This window comes from Quercus robur, chromosome 6 (genome assembly GCF_932294415.1).
Source record: "Quercus robur chromosome 6, dhQueRobu3.1, whole genome shotgun sequence".
NCBI classification, from domain to species: Eukaryota; Viridiplantae; Streptophyta; class Magnoliopsida; order Fagales; family Fagaceae; genus Quercus; species Quercus robur.
This window is the reverse complement of record NC_065539.1, coordinates 5664930-5687522: the sequence shown is the minus strand read 5'-3', so window position 1 is coordinate 5687522 and position 22593 is coordinate 5664930. Positions and strand designations below refer to the sequence as shown.

Here is a 22593-nt window from a genome sequence, read left to right as displayed (position 1 = left end):
TTTAAGTCGTAGATTCAAATTAGAATCAATAATAATTTATTACCTATGATTTGTTGTAAAAATATTGTAAACATAACATTTCACAACAAAAAAAATAATTAACTTTTTTTTGATAATTTTTCATATTTACTATAAAATTTTTATTAAAACTTTATTAAAATAAGGTAATAACAATTGCACTAAAACAATTGCTCTAAAATAACATCCTATTATTGTTTTGCAACTTTGCAAGTCAAGGTGTTTACTTTTTTTTCTTTTTTTTTTGAAATTGTGTTTACTTTTCCTCTCTTGTTTGGAAGACTAAAAACAATTATGCTAATTCCGATAAAGTTATAAATAATAAAACCATAACCACTAAGTTAGGTGTGGATGTTTAGATGTTGCCCAACAAATTCTAAAGATCAAATTAAAACTCATAAACAAATTCATTTAACAATCACAATCCCAATCACAATCACAGTGGACCCGGTCTGGATTCAAAAGTTCAAAGTTCAAACTTAAAAACAAACATAAGAAAAGAGCTATTCTAAACCCGGCAGGATAAACCGGATGAGAGAGCCAGAGAGGTACGCACGATGCACTAACAGTAAACAGTCTCTAACCGCCATTTAGGTTTTCGGTTCTTTCAGTCTGCAACAAAAAACTACACCAAACAGTCATATGAAGTCTGGTAGTTGAAGCTAGTAGGCAGTTGTAGAGTTTAGAAACACATAAAATAAAAATAAAAGTATCTTTAGAGAGAGAAACAAACTCTCAAACTATCAAAAAAACACCAATTTTTTCTTAAACTAAAATTTGACTCTCTCTCTCTCTATACCTTCTCTTCAAACCTCCTTAACCTCAACAAAATGCTTCGGTTGTCTTATCAACATCGTCATTTTTATTATCTTCTAGGTTTACTCTTTTTCATGTATGTCATATTCCATATCCCATAGACCAACAACACATAGCTCTTATGGGACGCCCCAAACTCACCACCATTTTCACCTCAAACAGCCACCAAATACTTCCTTCTTCTTCTGACCCCACTCGCCAAAACCTTGTCGACGACAAATCCGATGCACCCAATGATGGATTCCCCGGTTCTATTTTCGGGTTTCTACGCCGCCTTATGTCTGGAAGTAAGTGATTTTTCTGGGGTTTCTGTTTTAAGGTTTTTTTGGGACTATGGTTTTTGTTTGCCATGTGCTTGTGCTTATGTCTCTTTGAAATTTTGTAGATAAAATTGATGGTGGGTCAAGGACAGAGGCGGAAGAGAAGGTGTACTCTTGGTTATACGCCTTGGCCCAGTCGGATAAGGACTTGGTTTTCGAGTATGTTCGATCCACCGAAAGAGGTGAGAATCTTGTCTTCATATCTTTTTTTTTTTTTTTTTTTTGCTGGATAATTTGTTGTTGCGGGGATCGAACCCCTCAGTTAGAGGACACATAATGTACCGGGTACCACACAGGCGACTACGCCCGGTTGTTCTTGGCTTCATATCTTTTTTTTTAGACAGGTCTTCTAAGTTTTAAAATTGTCGGCACGGTAAATACAATGCCAAAAAAAGTATTTGATATTTCTCTTTAATTTTCCCTAGAATTCTTGAATTTCTTGTTTGAACTTTGTATGGTACTTTTTTTTTTTTTTTTTTTTTTTTTTTGTGGGCGCACGTGTGAATGTTGTTGAGTCCCATTCTCAAAGATTAAGCTTTAGAATTGACACAATTAAAGTTGAGTGGACTAAATTAACACAATTTATAATCTGAGGGACCAAATTGAAATTTGCTTAATAATTTGAGGCTAAATCTGTAATTTAGCTATAAATTTATAATATATAATAAGACCGTTGTAAAAGTAATTGGAAGCCTTCAAGTCAAATATGAAATTGTACGTGGATTTTAGTTAGCTCAACTGGTAAAGTTTCTGATAGTTGTATAAGAGATCTGGGGTTCAATCCCCGCCTACACCAAAATTGATTGGTGTTTTGGTCTGATAATAACGAGCTATTATCAGGAGCTGACGCCATAGGTTGAAACTCTCTTTCAAAAACAAAAATATATATATAAAATTTTACCATTTCTAGAAATTCATCCGACTTCAAATTTGAGACTGTACCTTTTTACAAATTCATCTGACTTTGACTATCAACTAGGCTGGTGCTAGACTTGGAGTTAGGCGTCAGAAGGTTAAAAAAAAAAACTATTATGAAATTTGAAATAAATTTTCATTTAGGCTCTGTTTGGGATTTGTTTATTTTGTTGAAATTAAAAATTTTCTGCTGAAAGTACTGTAATTAAAGGTAAAAGTTAACTGAAATAGTACTGTAAGACACATAAATAGTACAAAAAAATGCAGTGATAAATAGTAGCAAAAATAAGCTGAATAATAAAATAAGTTGACAAAAATAATTCATGCCAAATGCAAACTTAGTATTAAGTTATTAACAAAGATAGAGACACAAAATCACTATTTCTTAAAACATATCAATGCAAATATTTATAAAAATGGAACTTGGCGTGTATCTTTGATGTGTGAGTTTGCTGTTGGGTAAGTGTAAAATAATTTTGTTTAAAATTTTTTAACGGCCAAGTTGTTTGTTTGGAGTAAAATTGGTTTATTGAACTTAATTTTTTCTAGCTTTGCTATTGATAATTTTTGTTGTTGGGTTAATTTTTCTAAGCTTGTTATTGTAGTATAATTTTAACCCAAATAAAAAAAATAAAAAATAAATGGGGGGCAATGTCCATGATTAGCTACTTCCCTGCTAACGACCCTGAGAGTAACATTTCATATCATATTTGTGTCTATTCCTAGCATAATGAAGCTTCTTGGAAAGAGGAATGTCTAACAAATTGAAGCATTAACGGATGTTGCTAAAGAAAAGCAGTGAGCGTAATGGGGATATCAGTTTTTGACTCTAGTTTGCACGGAACCATCTCTGGAAATGTGTACGAGTGTGTTCAAACTATTTAGAAACAGACCTAAGAAACTATTCTCTGCTTCATATAGGGCATGAAATATTTATGAAATACCCTTTGCATTACTTGCTCACGAAAAAAATGGCTCCATCTCTTGCGTGACCGCTTTTCTAGTGTACTTGATGATCCCCACTACTTGTTCAAATATGTCAAGAACGTACTTAAATAAGTTGGTATTATGCGGTGTTCCCTGTGGGCTAGGAGGATGGATAAACTGTAGACATATAGTTTCAAATACCATATGTAGGGAAATGTGATTAGTTGTCTACTGGAAATTTTAGTTTGTCATTCTCAAAAAAAAAAAAAAAAGGAAATTTTAGTTTGTGTTGTGGCTAACATATTGCAATTACCTTCTATACCATCAATAGTATACTGAAGGTTTGTGCACAATTGCAAAAATTGAATAGCCACATCTAGTAGAAGTCATCAATAGGTTGGTGTTTAGTGTGGATTTTTCTGCCTGGTTCTAGGGCTTGTCAAGTTTTGCACATAATCTTGTTAGTCTAGAATGCAAGGAACAACAACCAAACCTTAGTCTCAAATTTTTGGGATTGGCTATGTATTTTCAACAGATTAATCTGGTTTGGCCACATGAATTCTTTTCTAACATTCTATACTATTGGAGGTCACACTTTTTTTACTTCTTCTGCAAGAAAGGTAATGCTAGACTCATTATCTTCTAATACTTATTATAGTCATGGTATTTTCCTACTCTCGGTCTAGTTCAGGATTGTCCTTTGCCTAATTTTCTCTCTCAATTTTGAAGTAGAGTGTGCAGGATGACAATCGCAAAATATGATTAAGGTTTGAACCTGTCACCAATTGGTTTTGTGTCTAGATGCATTGGTTTTAACTACATTGATTAAAATTGGATGGCTTTAGTTATAATGCTATACTGAAAGCAGAAGTTATAATACTGAAGTTGGATGGTTTTAACTACTATACTGAAAGCAGAAGTTATAATGCTGGTTATAAGACTATATTGCAAATGTACCAAGATTTTTTTTCAGATAACATTATCTGCAAAATTAAAGCAATTTATATGAAGGACTGGATCAGCAAAAACATCCCTAAATTTCAATTTTCAATAAGTCATGAGAAATCTCAAACTCACTGCCACTACAATTTCCTTTAAATATATGAAATGTGAGATGTAAATAAAAATTTAAAAAATATATATGTAGGTTTTGTTAACAAGTGTCCTAAGAGTACAAGTTAAGAAATTATAAATATTCAATTAAGAGTTGTAATGCACACCTTTAGAAATGAAAAAATACATTTGTCAATAATTAATTGGTTTGTTTACAAATTCATTATGGTTGAGTATGCTTTCTTGATATTTGTGCATTGTTTGACTTTATTATTATTATTTATGTAAAAAAAAAAAAATCATTTCATGGAGTATTAAATAAACTTTTTTTTATAGGATTTTACTAATGTGTGCTCTAAGGGCACACAATAATTAACCATTTTTGGAAAAAGTTTCTAGGGAATTGAAAAAGTATTGGCAGTTTTTTCAATTTTCGAGAAAATGTTTCCAAAAATAGAAAGCTTAATGAGTAATGCTAGAACTGCAACTTAACCGGACCCTTTTTTATAAGTATAAAACTTCATCGAAAAAAGAAATGAGTAATGCTAGAACTGCAACTTTCGTCACAACTTTGCCGCAACTTATCCATGTGGTGAGTTGTAAGTAGTGGAATTGTGGACTCGCATGGACCTACTATATTTACTTTACCACTTATAGTTTGTCACGTGAGTAAGTTGTGGTCCTAGTAATTTTTTTAAAAGAAATCAATAAAGGGAACCAAAGCACACAGGCCGGGTACTAAGGATCCAACAAAAACATCAAAACTATAGTGCAAATAAAGTACAACTATCTAACAACTCAGCCAATGAATTAAAAGTAATAACACCCGAAGCAATTGTCCACTAGCAACATCCGTAGGGAAAATAGCTTCAAATCATAAATTGATTTTCTTAGTTCCTTCAAAAGTTTGAGCATTCTTCTCCTGTCAAATAGCACACATAATGCAATGAGAGATCATATTCCAAATCACCGTAGGCTTAAGTCTGCTAAACAGCCTAAACTTGTTCAACCAGTTAGCTAGAAGATCCATAACAGAGCATTTTTTTTTTTTTTGAGTAAACATAACAGAACATGGTATCACCCAATGAACCCCATATAAGGAAAATACAATATTCCGCAACTCTTTAACTACATGGCAATGTAACATTAAATGATCAATCTTCTCCACATCCTTCTTATACATGCAACACCAATCCAATACACATGACAGAGTATTAAATGCACCTTAACTTGCATCCTCAAGGCACTTATTAACTAAGCCTATATATATATTACTTGAAGTAGAATTTGAAGTTCTCACACTGATATGATCTTAAATGATGAAGGGAATAGAAAAGTCATTGTAATACTTTCTCCAAGCAAACGGGAAAGATCGGTAAACAAGCAAAATTTCTTTGTATTATTAACACCTGCATTCATGTACGGCATTATCTACTAAAAATTTCTGTAAGACTTACCCATGCCAAGGCAAAGAGGATGGGGATTTCTAAACAAATCTTTTTCTTATTTTTTAATGGAAGGTGTTTTTTTTTAATCTTTTCCTTTTTCACTTCACCTAAATTGTCAAATTTGATCCTATTATTCTACAAAATTTATTGCATTAAATGATACAATGAAATATCTTAGTCTTCCTTTTGCTTTTGTGCAGGCCTGAGCTTCACCGAAGCTGAGAGAAGATTGAAGGAAAATGGCCCAAATGTTCCTCTTGATCACTCTTTTCCAAATTGGTGGCAACTTCTTTGGAATGCCTTTTTTCATCCTTTTAATATCATTCTTATTGTTTTGTCTGTGCTTTCATACATAACCAGTGACAATCCAAATGGATGCATCATGCTTGTGTTGGTTTTTATTAGTGTCTCCCTTCGATTCTACCAGGTATCTCTTTACTTTGTTGAGTTGATTGGTGCCATAAATTTCCATTTCTAAAATGTGGTCTTTACTAACTTCCCATTTGCCTTTCAGGAATATAGCAGTTCAAAAGCAGCTATGAGACTTTCAGAATTAGTAAGATGTCCAGTCAAAGTTCAAAGATGTGCAGGAAGAGTTGTTCAGACTGAATTAATTGTTCAAATTGATCAAAGGGATGTTGTTACTGGTGATATTGTCATTTTTGAACCTGGGGACCTTTTTCCTGGAGATGTGAGGCTGTTATCTTCAAAACACCTTGTTGTAAGGTATGCTACCTGGAAAACTTTATCCTTTCTGTAGATGAGGATTTCTGAGTTCTTTCATTCCATTTCTTCATTTTTTTTCTACAGCCAATTTTAAATCACATGATCACATCCTGCTTCTTGAACAGTCAGTCCTCACTCACAGGGGAGTCCATGACAACAGAAAAAACGGCTGACATCAGAGAAGATCAGAGCACTCCTTTACTAGATTTAAGGAATATTTGCTTCATGGTGGGTATACTTATTCCTGTGATTGTTCTACACCACACACACACACACAAAATAACAGAGTTTCCTGGAATTTCCCTTAAAAAAAAAGAAAAAAAAGATATTTTTCAATCTTTTCCTTATTCTCTCATTAATTTTACGTAATTAAATTAGACATGATATAATTACTTCGAATGTATGAAAAAAAATTCAAACATAATTATGGCATCGTGGAAAAACAGGATTTTTTCAAGAAGTCTTAAATGACAACAGAATTTATAGTTTTATACCCCATACTCAAATACAAGTTGAGTTCAGGACATGGGCTTTTCTGTCTACTTTACTCGAACCCATATTACATCAATAGCAGTCAAAAGCTACTAATCATACTTGGTAAATTTTTTACTTCACTTGGTGTTTATGAGAAGCAGATCTGTTTCAATTTTATGGCTATAGGAGAACTCTGGTATGATTGTCTTTCCAATACTAGGATTATAAGATATTGCATTGATGAATAAAAGAAAATAAAACCTTGATCAGAATGTTTAAGAGAGGTCTCATCTTGAATTTTTAAAATGCCATTTTTTTTTATATAGTCTGGATGTCCCAACTTTTCTAGCCCGTTTGGATGGAAGGAGGAAAGAGGGGGAGTGGAGAGGAGTAGAGTAAAGTTGGCTAAAAATAAGCTAATTTTGAGCTAAATCTACTTTACTCCCCCTTAATCCAAACGGACCAGAATTCATATCATGTTTTACAGAGTCTTTACTATTTATTCTTTTCTTTCTTCTTCTTCTTCTTCTTCTTCTTCTCCCCCCCCCCCCCCCCCCCCCCCCTCCCTGCCTAACACTTTTATGTTAAAAACATTATTAAATACTATGTTTACATAAACTAGATACGTAACATCATTCAGCAGCATGTAGATTATTTTTCTTTATCATGTTTCCAAGCATAACATCTAGAAAGACCACTGCATAAATAACTGAAGCTGATGATTATTTCTGTGCTTCTAAATTATCATTGTTTTAGGGCTAACCATATCTGAACTTCTTTATTTTGAAGTGTCAACTGGTAAATGAACCTAGGGCTGCATCCGTTCACTTTTAAGAACATCATCATTACTGAAAAAATCAGAGTCATACATAGGACAGTTTACTTTGATACAATAAAGAAGTTGATTTTAAAGCAAGACCTTCTACAATGTTAATGAACCCAAGAACCCAAAATCATAAATTTTGGAGGACCCAATGACAAATGGGATTGAAAAATAAAAGATTTCGCTGTTGGACCTGGGCTTAGGTCGTAGGGGGTAGATCAGGTAGTATCTTTATCTCTTTTGTTGTCCTTTACATTTTTTTGATAAGTCTGTCTTCTCATCAGGGCTCTTTCATAATTGGTTGCGTATTGGTTATCATGTTTAAATTACTGAGAGTATAATATTGGTTCTAATAAAATATTTCAGGGAACAAATGTGGTATCAGGCAGTGGAACCGGTCTAGTAGTTTCTACTGGATCCAAGACTTACATGAGCACCATGTTTTCAGCCATAGGGAAGAAGAAACCACCGGATGACTTCGAGAATGGTGTCCGCCGCATATCTTATGTGCTTATTGCTGTTATGCTTGTAGTAGTCACAATCATAGTCTTAACTGATTACTTTACATCCCGTTCTTTGAGCGGAAGTGTTCTTTTTGGAATCTCAGTTGCAAGTGCACTGACTCCTCAAATGCTTCCCCTCATTGTTAACACAAGTCTTGCTAAGGGAGCACTTTCCATGGCCAGAGATAGATGTATAGTCAAAAGCATAATTGCCATTCGAGACATGGGATCGATGTAAGTTTAAATTTACTAGACAATTTACTGGAAGATAGTTTCAATACATAAGTACATAAACATGTTTATCTATACAATTCTTGAACTTGCTGCGTTTATATAAAAATGTACATAAACACATATATCTATAAAAATCTTGAACTTAATGCAGAGTCCTGTTGACCCTGAATATCAGAAACCATTTTCTGCATCTTAGAATGCCCTAATTAGCATCCGTCCCTCCCCACTTCATTCCAAACTGGAAAAAGGATCAGAAATTCACAGGAAAAGAATGCATTTGTCTTATATATGATTGATCAAGTATTCAAGTTCCTTTAAATCTCACCATGATATGTCATGGTTAGTAGATCCGTTAAATTACCGATTGTCCCAAAAACTTAAACTATTGGAATATGGTAAATTTAATCATTTAACCAATACTTCTAACAAGATCAAGTGTACAAAAGCAGTACCATTTGATGTTTTCGGTTATTAAGTAAATTACTGGATGGTGGAACCGTATGTTAATTATTAGAGAAAAGAATGTTAGAATTTGACTGGGTTGTAGTGATTGTCTCGGGTTTTATGTTGACTGAACTAAATTTTCAATAACCCTAGTTCACATTCTATTAAAGAAAAGTGCTACTAACTCATTTTATCATATTAATAGGTCTATCCAAACAATTTGATGGAGGAGGACATACTGTTCCAGTACAACATGAACTAAGTCTGACCAAGCCAGGTGTCAAGCCATTTCCATGAACTTGAAAGTGAATAATATTTACAGTTAGATGCTAAACTAGGCAAAGGAGATACCCTTTTGAGTCTTAACCTGGTTCCTATCATCCATTTTGTAATTGCTAATTCATCAACATTTTCATTTTGAGATTACAACATTTTATGTCCCGTTTTTCATTCATTTCCTCTCTTTTTTCAGGGATGTCTTGTGCATTGATAAGACAGGTACACTTACCATGAACCGTGCAATCATGGTTAATCATCTTGACTGCCAGGGTTTACCCAAAGAAAAGGTTCTACGGTTTGCATTCCTTAACTCCTACTTCAAGACTGACCAGAAGTATCCTCTGGATGATGCAATTTTGGCATATGTATATACAAATGGGTACAGGTTCCAGCCATCCAAGTGGAGCAAGATAGATGAGATCCCATTTGATTTTATAAGAAGAAGAGTTTCTGTTATTTTGGAAACACAGTCATATGCAGAAGATAGAAACCATCAATTCCTCAAACGATTCATGGTTACAAAAGGTGCACTGGAAGAAGTAATGAAAGTTTGTTCTTTCATTGAGCATGTTGACAGTGGTGCAATTTCAACTTTATCCTCAGAAGACTATCAGAGGATTCTAAGTATGGCAGAAGAAGTAAGCAATGAGGGATTAAGGACTATAGGAGTAGCAATAAAGAGGCTGAAACTGGTGCGTCAGGATCTCTCCTTGTCTCTCCTGTGTTCTAAAATATTTAATTCTATCCAACAGAGTTTGAAAAATCTTATAGCTTCTGCTTGCTTTATACATTCAAAACATTCCTTTTCCTTTATTGCCTGATGTGACGTCATATTACTGGTAAAAGAAAATAAGGGGCACACTAAACGAACTACCAAATACCAATTTGTTCCTATTTGAGTTTCTGAAATTGAAAGTCCTTGGACTTGGTTTTAACCAAAACTAATACACTGGTCAGAAAACATGGTTTCATAGCAATCAGCTCAGCTGAGTTTGAACTAATTACAGTTCCAAGGTACATCTGAACTACGAAGTCACATATAATAGGGGTGTTCAAGTTCAATAGTTACTAACTACCTAGTTGATGCAGCCCAAGCAAATTTCTTCATATTATTTCTAGCAGAAGTAAAAGGTATAAAAGATCTTCCTTTATTTCAGGGAGCTTCAAGTACAAAATTCCTTCGGTATATTTGCACAGTTGTGTAATGTGTATGCATGAGTATACAGGAACTCCTCATAAAAACCCCCTATGATTTGATCCTTTCCCATTTATAACATAGTGTGTTAAGAGTTCTAGCGAATCATATTTGTAATTAGTGTTTCTTGTCATTCTGCGAACTGTGGGAGAGTGAGAATGATAACCAATACAGAAGAATTGAGTCAGCTTAAAAAGTATTTACTCATAGTTCTATTTTTTATGTTGCAGCAAAACAGTAAAGGAAGCATGGCCAATGATGAGGCTTTTGAATCAGACATGGTGTTCCTCGGCCTTGTAACATTCTTTGACCCACCCAAGGACTCAGCAAAGCAAGCTTTGTGGCTGTTGGCTGAGAAGGGGGTGAAAGCAAAGGTATTAACAGGTGATTCACTCTCCCTTGCGATAAGGGTTTGCAAGGAAGTAGGCATCAAAACAACCCATGTAACTACTGGACCCGAGCTTGAGCTACTCAGCCAGGATACCTTCCATGAGACTGTTAAACGAGCAACGGTACTAGCTAGGCTTACTCCAACTCAGAAACTCCGAGTAGTACAGTCATTGCAGACGGTTGGCAAGCATGTTGTTGGGTTTTTAGGAGATGGTGTAAATGACTCCCTGGCATTGGATGCTGCCAATGTAGGTATATCAGTTGACTCAGGAGTATCAGTTGCAAAAGACTTCGCTGACATTATCTTACTAGAGAAAGACCTCAACGTCCTTGTTGCCGGAGTTGAGCAGGGTCGGCTTACTTTTGGGAATACTATGAAGTACTTAAAAATGTCAGTTATTGCTAATGTAGGAAGTGTTATTTCACTCCTAATAGCAACCCTGGTCCTTCAGTATGAGCCACTGACTGCAAAACAGCTTCTTACGCAAAACTTTTTGTATAGTGTGGGTCAAATTGCTATCCCGTGGGACAAGATGGAAGAAGATTATGTGAAAACCCCACAAAGATGGTCCAAGAAAGGCTTACCTTTGTTCATATTATGGAACGGGCCCGTGTGTACTATTTGTGATGTAGCCACTCTCGTGTTCCTTTGTTTCTATTACGATGCTACCACTCTAGCAGACAATAAATTCTTTCATTCTGCTTGGTTTCTCGAAGGGCTTCTTATGCAAACTTTAATTATCCACTTGATCCGGACAGAGAAAATTCCCTTCATTCAGGAGGTTGCCTCATGGCCTGTGATCTGTTCAACTGTTGTGATTTCGGCCATTGGCATTGCAATTCTTTACACACCAATTGGGGAAGTCATGGGATTCGTTTATCTGCCTTTATCATATTTTGGATTTCTGGTTGTTCTTTTTGTAGGATACTTTTCAGTTGGTCAGGTGGTCAAGAGACTTTACATTTTTGTTTACAAAAGATGGCTTTAGATAACAGAATGAATTGACATGAGAAAGTGCATTTGCACAAAAGGCTATTAGGAAAGCGAGATTAGGAAGAAAATTTTCCTCTGAATATTATTGAGTGTAACACATATAGCCTTGAAGTTTTTACATTATCATCTACAAATTCTGTAGATTCTTTCTGCTATAGCAATATTATTGCACTTTGCAATTTTGTAAAAGAACACGAATGTGATGGTTGAGAAGCCAAAAATCAAAGAAATGCCGCATGGTAAAATCTTCCTCTTCAACGTTAGGTCATGATGCAACTTAGTTGTGACTTCACAATAAAGAATGCATGCAGAACCAGGCACATGTCAACCCAAGCAACATTAAACTGTTGAAAATTTTCTTGTTGGGTGAATCACCTGCACAAATATATAGACTTCATACGATACCAAAAAATTGGCTTGCTTGTAACAGCAAATGTAAGAAGTAATTAAGGAACTTAGATTCACTACCAAGATTTGTGCATTTTATGCATTTTGTGCATGCAAGACAGAAACCAGACGAGCCAAGAGTATTTACCTAGTTGGAGATAATTGTTCCTTATGTTCCATTCAAAATCCCAGTGCTTTCTGTCATTTTTTAGTGTCCAATATGCCCATCCAAAGGAAGCTGAATCATAAACCTCTAACTGGGCCTTCCCAAACTCTTGGTAATCTGTCTGAGACCCACTCGTCACATTCCATTCATTCACCCATTCCCCTGAAATCAATCCACTTTCAAAATACTAAGAAACAATAGTATTTGTGTCAGAAGAAACTAGGGAAACTAGGGTTTCAAATTCAGAGTACTAAGAAAGACAAAGAAACAATAGTTGTCCTCTCGATGCACAAAAAATTTCAATTTAATTTTAGTTTGTTTTGACCTACATATTAAGAAAGAAAGGTTCATTTTGAAATTGATATGTTGATATCTGAATTCAAAATTTGATGTGTAGGACCTCTGATTAGAGTAGTGCTTAATAAAAGACAGAACGCAGACTTTTGACTTACCAATAAAAACAAGTGGACCATTTGTGCTGTTGAGGGCCCGTAATTGGTCTTCCCTGCTCTTGTATATGAATTGTATATTATCCGCAGCACTCATATTAACATAGAAAGGGTCAAAGAGATTGTAGAAATGCAAATCCACCACTATGTTGTGAGAGCCTATGTTAGCCTGATAAAGTTCCAAGGGATCTGCATTGCCAATTCTTTGGCAAATTATTACATAAGCCGTTGATGAGTACTTTTGAACAATTTGGTAGCCTTGTTTGTAATATGAAACTAAAGTATCCAATGGAACTGTGGCTGCTGATGGTTCATTTAAGAGCTCAATTCCTAGTAATGCTGGATGTTTTGCATACCTGCAAATGAAAGAAGCCATATTTTATGGTAAATTTCAGAGGGGCTGAACTATCCTTAAGGTGTCTTAAAATTACAAGGTGAAAAACAGAGATTCTTCAACTGGAATTTTTACCATCGTTCAACAAATCATATTACAGAATAATACCTCACAACTCTCTCAGTGTGTGTGTGTGAATGGGTTTGAAAGAGAGCGGCAGGGAGGCAAAGAAAAGATGGTATATAAGGGAAACAAATGCACCATGCTTTGTGAAGCCTTCAATGATGGCTTTCATGAAAGCGTAGTAGCCATAAGTGCTAGTCAGAAATATATGAAGTATGTTGTAAGTGGGAGAGTTTCCTCCAAGAGCAGCAAAAACCTGGGTGAATCTTCTAGTCGAATGAAGATGATACTTTAATGCCACAATAGTAAAATGCTTTGTTTACTATCAGTTCACCAAAATAAATTCTTTATGTTCTTCTTTATTATATGCCAATGATATGACTAAATGGAGTTCTGTTGATTATCATACTCTATTGTTTCATGAATTTTATTGATAGAATTCCCTTTTCTGATTTCAATATACAAACCTGGTTCTATTTTTTTAAACATTATTATGGTGATGAATCCCTCTTAAGTAATTGATTCCCCCACACCCCCCCCCCCCCCCCCCCCCCAAAAAAAAAAAAAAAGATGGGAAACAAACATGCAGAATTGCAATGGATCTAAAGTTGACTCATTTCAACCCCATCAACTAATCATCCCCATAAAACTAATATGATTCCTAGATAAAATAACATTTCAATAAAAGTATGTAAGGTTTTAATGCTCAACACTAACCATAAAAAATCTGACACTTTAATAGATATTTAAAAGAACAAGCGGATAACTCTGAACAATGACTATATCTTAACAATCCAATAACTTGTGCAGACTGCAGAATGTACCTGGAAGCTAGAAAATCTATAACATCCAATGTTTGAGAGATGTAATCTGGAGAAGGCCAGCCTGTAAAACCATCTCGACTAGCACTATGTTCCATCCCATTTTGGGAGCCAGGAGCTGCATGAAGGTCGATTATGCACTTAATGTTATAGGCTCTGCACCAAAAATTTTCAGGTACAATATCAGAAGGAAATGCTAAGTTCCGAAGTGTCACCAATCAGAACAGAATAAGGTGAAAGCAAGACCTACTGTGCCCATGAGAATGCATTATCCAGAGCTTCCAGAGTACCTCCAATAAATGGAGCAGGAGGATTAGGATCAGAAGCAATCCACCAGCCAACTGGGATCCTCACAGTATTTATTCCATGTCTATACAAAAAATGGAAATCTTCGGTAGTGATAAAAGTGTTTCTATGTCTCTGCAGTTTCAAAAGGTTGATAAACTAATAAGACAAGAAGAAGATAACACTGGAGGAATATTTAACTATATTTTTTTATTGGTAATTTATGCACACACCCAGTGGGTCTCTAACCCACAACCTCACCTTCCACCTAACACTTGCAAGGGGAGGAGATGCTAGCTAGCTCATTGGCTTGAAAGAATGTATAACTCTCATCTAGAAAATATTTCAGTCTTATAATAAATTAAAACCAAGAGATTGTTCTCAAGGGGCTTTATATGGCTCATGGATATATAAAATCATTTTCATACCTGTCCAAAGTAAAATAAGAATACTAACTAAAGCATTCTAAAGACATCACATGGCCATGCTCATTTGCTAGATAAGTGCAGACAAAGATTTGGAGATAAACACATGGCTAACACAAAAAGATTTGATTGCTAAACATTTACTAAAAGAAGTCTTTCTTATGCATTTTACTTTCAGTAATACTTACCAATCCAAAATGCTGTTGTAGTGTCAGGAAATGCTACTATGAATATTTAAGCTGTTAAATTTTATCTCACCCCTTTACCACCACTATTCATTAGTTCTCATTAAATTAGTCAAATAGAAAAAAAAATAAAAATATACTGTGCGTGAAAATAAACCAGTGCTAAATACCCCTGGCTTTTTTAATTTTAATCTCTACCTTTTGGATCTTTACATCTTTGCAGAATACCTAAGTTTATGAGAATACCCAGATAAATTAAAATAGAGGGTGCCTTTCCACCTGGTATACTGGTTGAAAAGATTCTTAAGAAAAGAAACAAATAGGTGTTGCAGAAGATATGGAGTTACCTGAAGAACCTTTTTGGCATCATTGTGTCCATATCCGTTTGCAAGCTGGTAATCTCCATGCAAGTTATTTGCTACAATCATCATCTCAAATGTGGCTTCATTATCATCCCATCCCGGCGTCCCTAGATAGTCTCCGGTGAGCTGATTTTCTATTGTAGCCTAAAAAGGGAGTATATGCTATCACATTTCTATAAATAATAATTTTTAACATCCTATGAAGAGGCAATTGCACGATGACATAATCTCAAATGCGGCAGGTTTAGTTTTGACACAGTGGTGCATATGACATGGTTTAAAAGTATTTGATGGCTGCAAGCCAATTAAAGCCTAATTCTGACCACTGGATTATCTCAAACTTTTTATGAGCACAACTAGACAAAGTCCTCTGAATCTTCAATAAGTGCGCCAAAGTATATAAATAGAGTTGATTCATGAATATATGACTATCGTGAAAAATAATTGCATTATTTCTGATTCTCATTATCCCTGATTTATATTTTTATTAATTAAGCAGAAACTTTTGCACAATTTTATTGTTATCAATGGTTTGAATTTATTTACAACTTCCCTATCAGTTGATAAATCATTCTCAAATCCAAATGACTGTCGGATCCCAAAATGAGAAATTTTGGAAACTGATTCACAGAGGAAAAGAATATGGTATGGCTAAAGATGTTTGACACTATGCTCCAATTGGTAATGGAACATTCACACTGCAAGCTAACAAGCATGCCTGCACATCATTTTTTGCTACAAATGCAATGCAGACAATGTGGTTACTTTCGAATCTTTTCCTAAACACACAAAGAGGATGAAAAATTATACCTGCAAATAAGCCCCACTCTTGAGTTTGATGTGAACTCTACTGTTATTCCTTTCAATGAAAAATGTTTCTGACGTGGAAGGTGATTCTGCAGTTGCAGAGATAGAGCAACCTATTCCATCACATGTTAGAAATTGGCCTTGGGAGGTGCGAAACTGAAATTCTGATTCTGAAACTCTCCATAACTGTAGGAGGATAAAGTAGAGAGAAAACTTCATTAGGAGCACTTCTCGTATTGAAATCCACAAACTAATTAATGAGGTTATGATAATTAGTTCAGAACATCAAAAGAGGCTGTCATGTTCATTCAGTTATACATAAAAGACAAAACATTACTTTTTAGCCTCCAAGCAATGATAAATGAATATAAGATTATTTCAATGAAGCTGAACTAGTAATGACAGTTGCTTGATACAACTAGTAGGGACCTCAAAATTTTATTATTCCACCATCTCTCAACAGGCACATTATTGTGTTACTCCTGGGAGCAGTTATCCATGAAATTTTTACTTCCCATTCCCCAAAATAAAGAGAAAAATAAAATGAAAAATAAAGGGAGAAAATAAAACCCTAGAAAAGCCCAATTCTATTCATACATCTCTAAATAACAAATGTTCATGCAAAGGTAAACTTTTTTATGTTTTGGGTTAGCACCAGCAACTCAAAGTACTAATCACTGTAAATCATGAAAATCTGACCTTAATTTTTCTTCTTCTTGGTAATTTGTCCAATTCACTCTGCAGGAAAATATGTTCCAGTAAAATTTTATCCCCACAACAAATGAGATAGTTGGGATAAGGTTTTTTTGCCCATTTTGATCTGAGAAATGATTCCATTACCAAAAAGCCTCATCCAAATTTTTGGATTGTTAAACACAAAAGCAAGAATACAACTCTTCATTCTCACTTCATAAAGTATATGACTCTTGTTTAGCAAGCTGCAGATGAAAAATCAGAGACACGGGCTTCCATTCCCTCATTCCTTTAACTAAAATTTTGTCTCGCTTTTGTTCTATTATCTATATCTTCAAAGTCATTTATTTTTCTTTCCAAGTCAAGACAAATATTGCCTATGTGCAGCCCCCAGTCTTACTTCAGTGATTTTTAAAACTTTCCTCACCTTGTAATGTTTCATGCAAATAGACAGGTAAAGTAACTTATTATGCATAAGTTATCCTACCTAGATTCTGTATCTAAAATATCAATTAGGTCCAGCTTTGAACAAGTTCACAGTATATTCAAGTCTCACACAAAGATTGAACTCAAGGAATTCAAACAAAGGAAAATTTTACACAATTAGCATTGATACGTTAGGGAGAAGAAAAATTATAAGAAAAAGGAGAAAAAAATATATAGATAATTCACTGAATAAATCAACATAAAAAGTTCCTTCAATTAATTAGGACTAAAAACCAATTCATTAGAATATTAGTTAAATGATTAAATTCACAATTTCTTGACAACTTAAACCATTGGGACAATTGGGAGAGTCTGTGTCTCACTCGAGGGGGAGTGTTAGAATAATAGTTAAATGATTAAATCATCCTATCCAGACAGCTGAAGCTTCTGGGATTAGTAGCAGTTTTATCACAATTTACACACCAATATATATCAGAGCCAATAGAAAATCACATGCACCAAACAATGTGATCGGGCATCTCACCTTAAAGCTTTCCCACGAAGATGCAACATCTCTGCTAACTGTAACAATCATACCTCCTCCATTCTCTGCAGACACATACTTCTGCAATGTCACTGACTTAAATTGTACCTCTGTTCCATCCTACATTGCCATTCCCAGAAATGGGTCAGCCAAATCAGCCATAAAGAACCCAGAATATATCCAAGAGGACCAAGACTCATAAACCCAAAAAAAAAAAACTTGGATAAGAAACTCACAAGCATGTCTCCATTGGGAATGCCATCAAACAGTGAAGGCTTAATCCAACCTTCCACAACCAGCCACCCTCCCAAGTTCACTGCTTTAACTTTAGAATCCCCACGTAATCCCTCCACTTAAGGAACCAACAGATGCAACATAAGGAAAACCAGTCTCAATTCTCAAGAAACAATCAGAGGATCCAAGAAATTTAAGTTAATCGATTTGAGCCTACCTGAGTATCCCTTAGAGAAGTTGAGCCAACAACACAGTAGAAATGCACATACCCATTTGCTAAAAGTGAGTTCCATGAAGAATGCAGGCCCCCCCCTTCAAAAAGGTTCAAGAAAGGTAAAATATAGTATCCATTGGCTACCCAATAAAGAATGAAAAGATTATTCAAATTCCAAGCTCTCCCCAACACCCCCACATGGAAGAATCTCAGTAATTCCTTCCTTATCACTCAATTAATTAATACCAAATTCAGGCTTGTAAACAAGCACAAAGTATACCTTTTTTCGATACCCCATTAACTAATATTTTGTTGAAAGTTGAAACTTTTGTCCAAAGGCAAAACAAAACAAAACCCATTAAAATAAGAGTAGAAGTAAACAACAATCTTTTGGAGTACAAAAGAAAGAAAAGAGTGTGGCAGCAAAAGTGTTGACATGCAGTAGTTGTGAAAATTGGAAAACTATGAAAGAGCAAAAAAACGTGACTTTTGGTTTTGGATGTCGGAGATTTTTGAAGGCATTTTGGTCGGTTTATTTTCGTTTTAATTGGTTGATTGGAGAAAGGTAGGAAATGGTTTAAAAAAAAAAAAAAAAAAACTAAAAAGCCAAGAGGTATATGTGAGCTTTTGAGCAAGGTATGGATGGGGAAAGAGGGGATTTTTTTTAAAAATAACTAAATCTTTCAAACTATTTTATTAGTTGGGCAACTTTTCAAACTATTTGTATTTCTAACAAATCGAGTCTAATAGACTCGATTTTGCCCTTTGAAAATACGCTTGGAAATCGAGTGTAAGACACTCGAGTTTGAAAATCGAGTGTCTCACACTCGATTTCCAAAAAGGCAAAATCGAGTCTATTAGACTCGATTTGTTAGAAATGCAAATAGTTTGGAAAGTTGCCCAACTAATAAAATTGTTTCGGATTTATAGTTATTTTTTAAAAAAATCCGGAAAGAGGTAATCAAACTGAAGAGGTGGTTCCACCACCTTATCTAGACTTCCATGTGATTTGTTTGTTTGTTGGTTTTGTTTAAGCTCGTGGATGATCAGCTTCAAGTGGGAGAGATGTAGTTTGGAGGTATTGTGCAAATCAGCTTCCTTCAACCATTCAAATTAGTTAGTTAGGCACGTTTTCAAACAATTTAGAAAACTAACATCTCGAGTTTTTGAAACTCGAGATCCATATTAGAACTCGAGTCTGAAAGACTCGCTTTATATCTCAAGTCTTTAAAACTCGAGTTTCATGCAAAAAAAATTTAACCTATAGTCGCGTTTTTAAGACTTACAGTGACGTTTTAAAACCCTATAGCGACGTTTTCCTGCAAAAAAAATTTTTATAAGTACAGGCTTAAGGAGTCCTATAGTGGCGTTTTTAAGCCCTATAGTGACGTTTTATAGACCTATAGCGGCGTTTTTTGCAATTTATGAAAATCGAGTCTCTAAAACTCGATTTTCAGCGCAATTTTTTTTCTCCAAATCGAGACTTAAAAACTCGAGTTCCATCTGGAACTCGAGTTTTAGATACTCGAGATGTTATTTTTCAAAATTGTTTTGAAATATGACAATTAACTAAATTGTTTAATATTTATTGTTATTTTAAAAAAAAATTCTGTAGTTTGTTTCTTCTTTCTCTTATTTCTTCAGCTTCAAGTGTGGAGATTTTTGAAGGCTTTTTCTTTTTCTTTTTCTTTTTTTCGAGGTTTCCTTTTCTACGTGAGGTATTGTGCATATTAGATTTCTTCAACCATTCAAATTAGTTAGTTAGGCACGTTTTGAAACAATTTAGAAAACTAACATCTCGAGTTTTTGAAACTCGAGATCCATATTAGAACTCGAGTCTTAAAGACTCGCTTTAGATCTCGAGTCTTTAAAACTCGAGTTTCATGCAAAAAAAATTTAATCTATAGTGGCATTTTTAAGACTTACAGTGACGTTTTAAAACCCTATAGCGACGTTTTCCTGCAAAAAATTTTTTTATAAGTACAGGTTTAAGGAGTCCTATAGTGGCGTTTTTAAGCCCTATAGTGACGTTTTATAGACCTATAGCGGCGTTTTTTGCAATTTATGAAAATCGAGTCTCTAAAACTCGATTTTCAGCGCAATTCTTTTTCTCCAAATCGAGACTTAAAAACTCGAGTTCCATCTGGAACTCGAGTTTTAGATACTCGAGATGTTATTTTTCAAAATTGTTTTGAAATATGACAATTAACTAAATTGTTTAATATTTATTGTTATTTTAAAAAAAAAATTCTTTCTACGTTTGCAGAAATAGGTTTAAGTGCACTAGCAATAGTGGTGGGAAATAGTTATCCGGCTATTTTTAGCACTAAAATACATGCTACAGTAACGGTGTTATAGCTAAAAAAAATTTAACTACTTGTTACAGTGCACAGTCATTCACCGTAGCAAGTAAAAAATATATATATATATATATATATTTCATTAAACTCTCTCTCTTCTCTCATTAAAAAAATATTTTATCTGTGAAATGTGAATTGGAAGCTGCAGTTCAGCCAAACCATGATAATTGAAGATGATTTTCTATACTCTCTCTATTTATTTATATTTTTAATACAAGGTAGAAATTATGTATATTAGTATATATGTGTAAAACTTTCTCCTAGAGACTTAAACCCTAACTCTTCCCTTTCACACCCTACAAGCACTTAATTTTTCTAGCAAGCATCTTAATGGTTTCGTGTGTAAGTACTTAATTCCAATCACAAGTTAATACTAAAACATATTGTGAAATTAAGTATGAGTTTAGATGTGTCTATAAGGGATGTAAAAATGATTGTCTATTACTAACAATCAATCACTTCAATAAGCGGTGGTAAAAGTTGTGATTGGAGAAGAACAATTAAGAATCAATAAACAACTCTTATATAATCTATAATCAATAATCTAATCATCAATCTATATCTATATATATTTACAAGCTGACGCGTAACATTTATTGTTGTTACGTTCTAGTTAAGCCACATCAGTATCCACGTCATTATTCTTTTTTCTTTTCAATTTTCCTATAATTTTTTTAACATTCACTTATTTTTTTAATACTTACACTTTCTTTAACCTTTCTCTCTCCCTTACATTTTGATCTCCCCATTACTCTTTACTTTAATATTACTATTCATCTTTCTTTTTATCTTTCTTTATTTTGTCTCTTCTCATTCACACTCTCTAATTATAAATTTGTCATTCTCTCTTCCATTTTTTGCATAGTTTTCCCTCACAAAAAGGTTATTTCTCTCTCTCTCTCTCTCTCTCTCTCATTATTTTTGGTGGATTTTTATTTTTATTTTTCTTGCATCTCTGCATTGGTTTATAAATTTTTGTATTTTTTTTTAACTCTAATTTAGGCTGATGAGATTTATTTTTGTATTTTAAGTTTTTTTTTTTTTTTTTTTTTTTTTCTTTGATTGTTAAATGTTATCCTATTGGATTATAAAGAATTAAAGATAGTATATAAAAAATAATATTATTGTATTATATAGCATGATTTGGATAATTTAATTAGTGTTTATTGTTATATTTTTTATTTTTACTTTTTTTTTCTTCTCATCTTATTTTATTCAACATTGAAATAAGATGAGATCCTCCATATCATTAAATTATTTATATTTTCTCATTTATGGTTATCAATAAGAAATAAATATCATGAATGATTTAAATAGTTATAGATGTAGTTACGTTATTAGTATGTCAAAGTTTTTTTCCCCCTTCTAAATTTTCAAGAAAATATGAAAGGAATTTCTCTAGTTTGGTCTCAATCAATTAAGACATCCATAATATCTTTCTTTTTTTAAAAGAGTTTCAACCTATGACGTCCGCTTTTTGAGAGAGAGATCAATGCCACTTTTTGATCTTGTTTCTCTTGCATTTTTGTGCTATTTTTTGTTTTGGGAGGAGAAAGTCATAAAATTTGAGCAAAAATACCTAACCCTTGATTTTAATAGAGGTGAATTACGGAAAACAAACGGAACATACTTCAGATGGGTAAAGTGACACTTTTTAAACCACGGGTAGGCAAAATGATTTCGGGTCAAATCACAGGTGAATTTAGTGTAATTACCCAAAAATATAATTAAAATAAATGATTATGTAAAGGTAAATTTATATGAATAGTTAAAACTACCCAAGATGAACGTTTAACCACTAGTAAATATGTGTTTTTTGAAAACTAAAAGTATGTTTGATTGTTTTAACTGGAACTATATAACTATGCAAATATTGTTGCGAGTGGTTCCATCATTTGCAAATGATCAAATTTGGTAGTCTTACGGAATAGATATTTCATTTTACAAAAAACTTTACATGAACTCCTCTTTTGTGACAACCTTAATTTTTTTTTTAATTTTTTTGTTTTTGCCAAAACAACTTTAGAATATTAAGACTTAAGTTACCACATTTGGTAGTTGTAAAATACTTCAGTGATATAAAAAAAAATAGAAAATGTTTAAATATTTAAAAAGCATTTTTGTAGGTTGTAATATAAAACATTTTTTTTCTCAATTTTTTATGTAAATTTTTATGTAAGATCAATATTGTTGGCATCCTTTAAAGATAATACATAATA

The 22593-nt window shown here is 33.7% G+C and overlaps 2 protein-coding genes across 4 annotated transcripts; one reads left to right on the top strand and one right to left on the bottom strand.

The window, feature by feature from the left end:
- The first annotated feature begins 760 nt into the window (after window positions 1-760).
- On the top strand, window positions 761-11720 carry LOC126732441 (uncharacterized). The gene is made up of 8 exons (XM_050435291.1): window positions 761-1121; window positions 1220-1336; window positions 5698-5924; window positions 6012-6223; window positions 6349-6451; window positions 7887-8257; window positions 9174-9672; window positions 10406-11720. Exons 1-8 carry the CDS (start codon window positions 956-958, stop codon window positions 11552-11554), a joined length of 2844 nt encoding a protein of 947 aa, XP_050291248.1. The 5' UTR covers window positions 761-955; the 3' UTR covers window positions 11555-11720.
- Window positions 11616-19083, bottom strand: LOC126732442 (probable glucan 1,3-beta-glucosidase A). Of its 3 annotated transcripts, none has more exons than XM_050435293.1 (11): window positions 19002-19083; window positions 18018-18112; window positions 17803-17918; window positions 17567-17686; window positions 15907-16089; window positions 15082-15240; window positions 14090-14259; window positions 13843-13995; window positions 12565-12917; window positions 12095-12274; window positions 11616-11934 (listed from the first exon to the last, which is right to left on the bottom strand). In XM_050435293.1, exons 2-11 carry the CDS (start codon window positions 18091-18093, stop codon window positions 11849-11851), a joined length of 1596 nt encoding a protein of 531 aa, XP_050291250.1. In that variant the 5' UTR covers window positions 18094-18112; window positions 19002-19083; the 3' UTR covers window positions 11616-11848. The 3 variants fall into 3 exon arrangements, with proteins under 3 accessions (XP_050291250.1, XP_050291249.1, XP_050291251.1); XM_050435292.1 differs by lacking the exon at window positions 19002-19083 and adding an exon at window positions 18295-18663; XM_050435294.1 differs by lacking the exons at window positions 11616-11934; window positions 19002-19083 and having other exon boundaries at window positions 12167-12299; window positions 18018-18663.
- Between the last annotated feature and the right edge of the window lie 3510 nt (window positions 19084-22593).

Coding starts and splice junctions, on each gene's coding strand:
- LOC126732441 (XM_050435291.1), top strand. CDS start 956: ATGGGACGCCCCAAACTCACCACCATTTTCACCTCAAACAGCCACCAA. Junction 5,925..6,011: donor TCTCCCTTCGATTCTACCAG/GTATCTCTTTAC, acceptor TTTGCCTTTCAG/GAATATAGCAGTTCAAAAGC. Junction 8,258..9,173: donor ATTCGAGACATGGGATCGAT/GTAAGTTTAAAT, acceptor CTCTTTTTTCAG/GGATGTCTTGTGCATTGATA.
- LOC126732442 (XM_050435293.1), bottom strand. CDS start 18,093: ATGGAACTCACTTTTAGCAAATGGGTATGTGCATTTCTACTGTGTTGT. Junction 17,919..18,017: donor CTTCTCTAAGGGATACTCAG/GTAGGCTCAAAT, acceptor TGGTTCCTTAAG/TGGAGGGATTACGTGGGGAT. Junction 12,918..13,842: donor ATAGATTTTCTAGCTTCCAG/GTACATTCTGCA, acceptor TTTCATTTGCAG/GTATGCAAAACATCCAGCAT.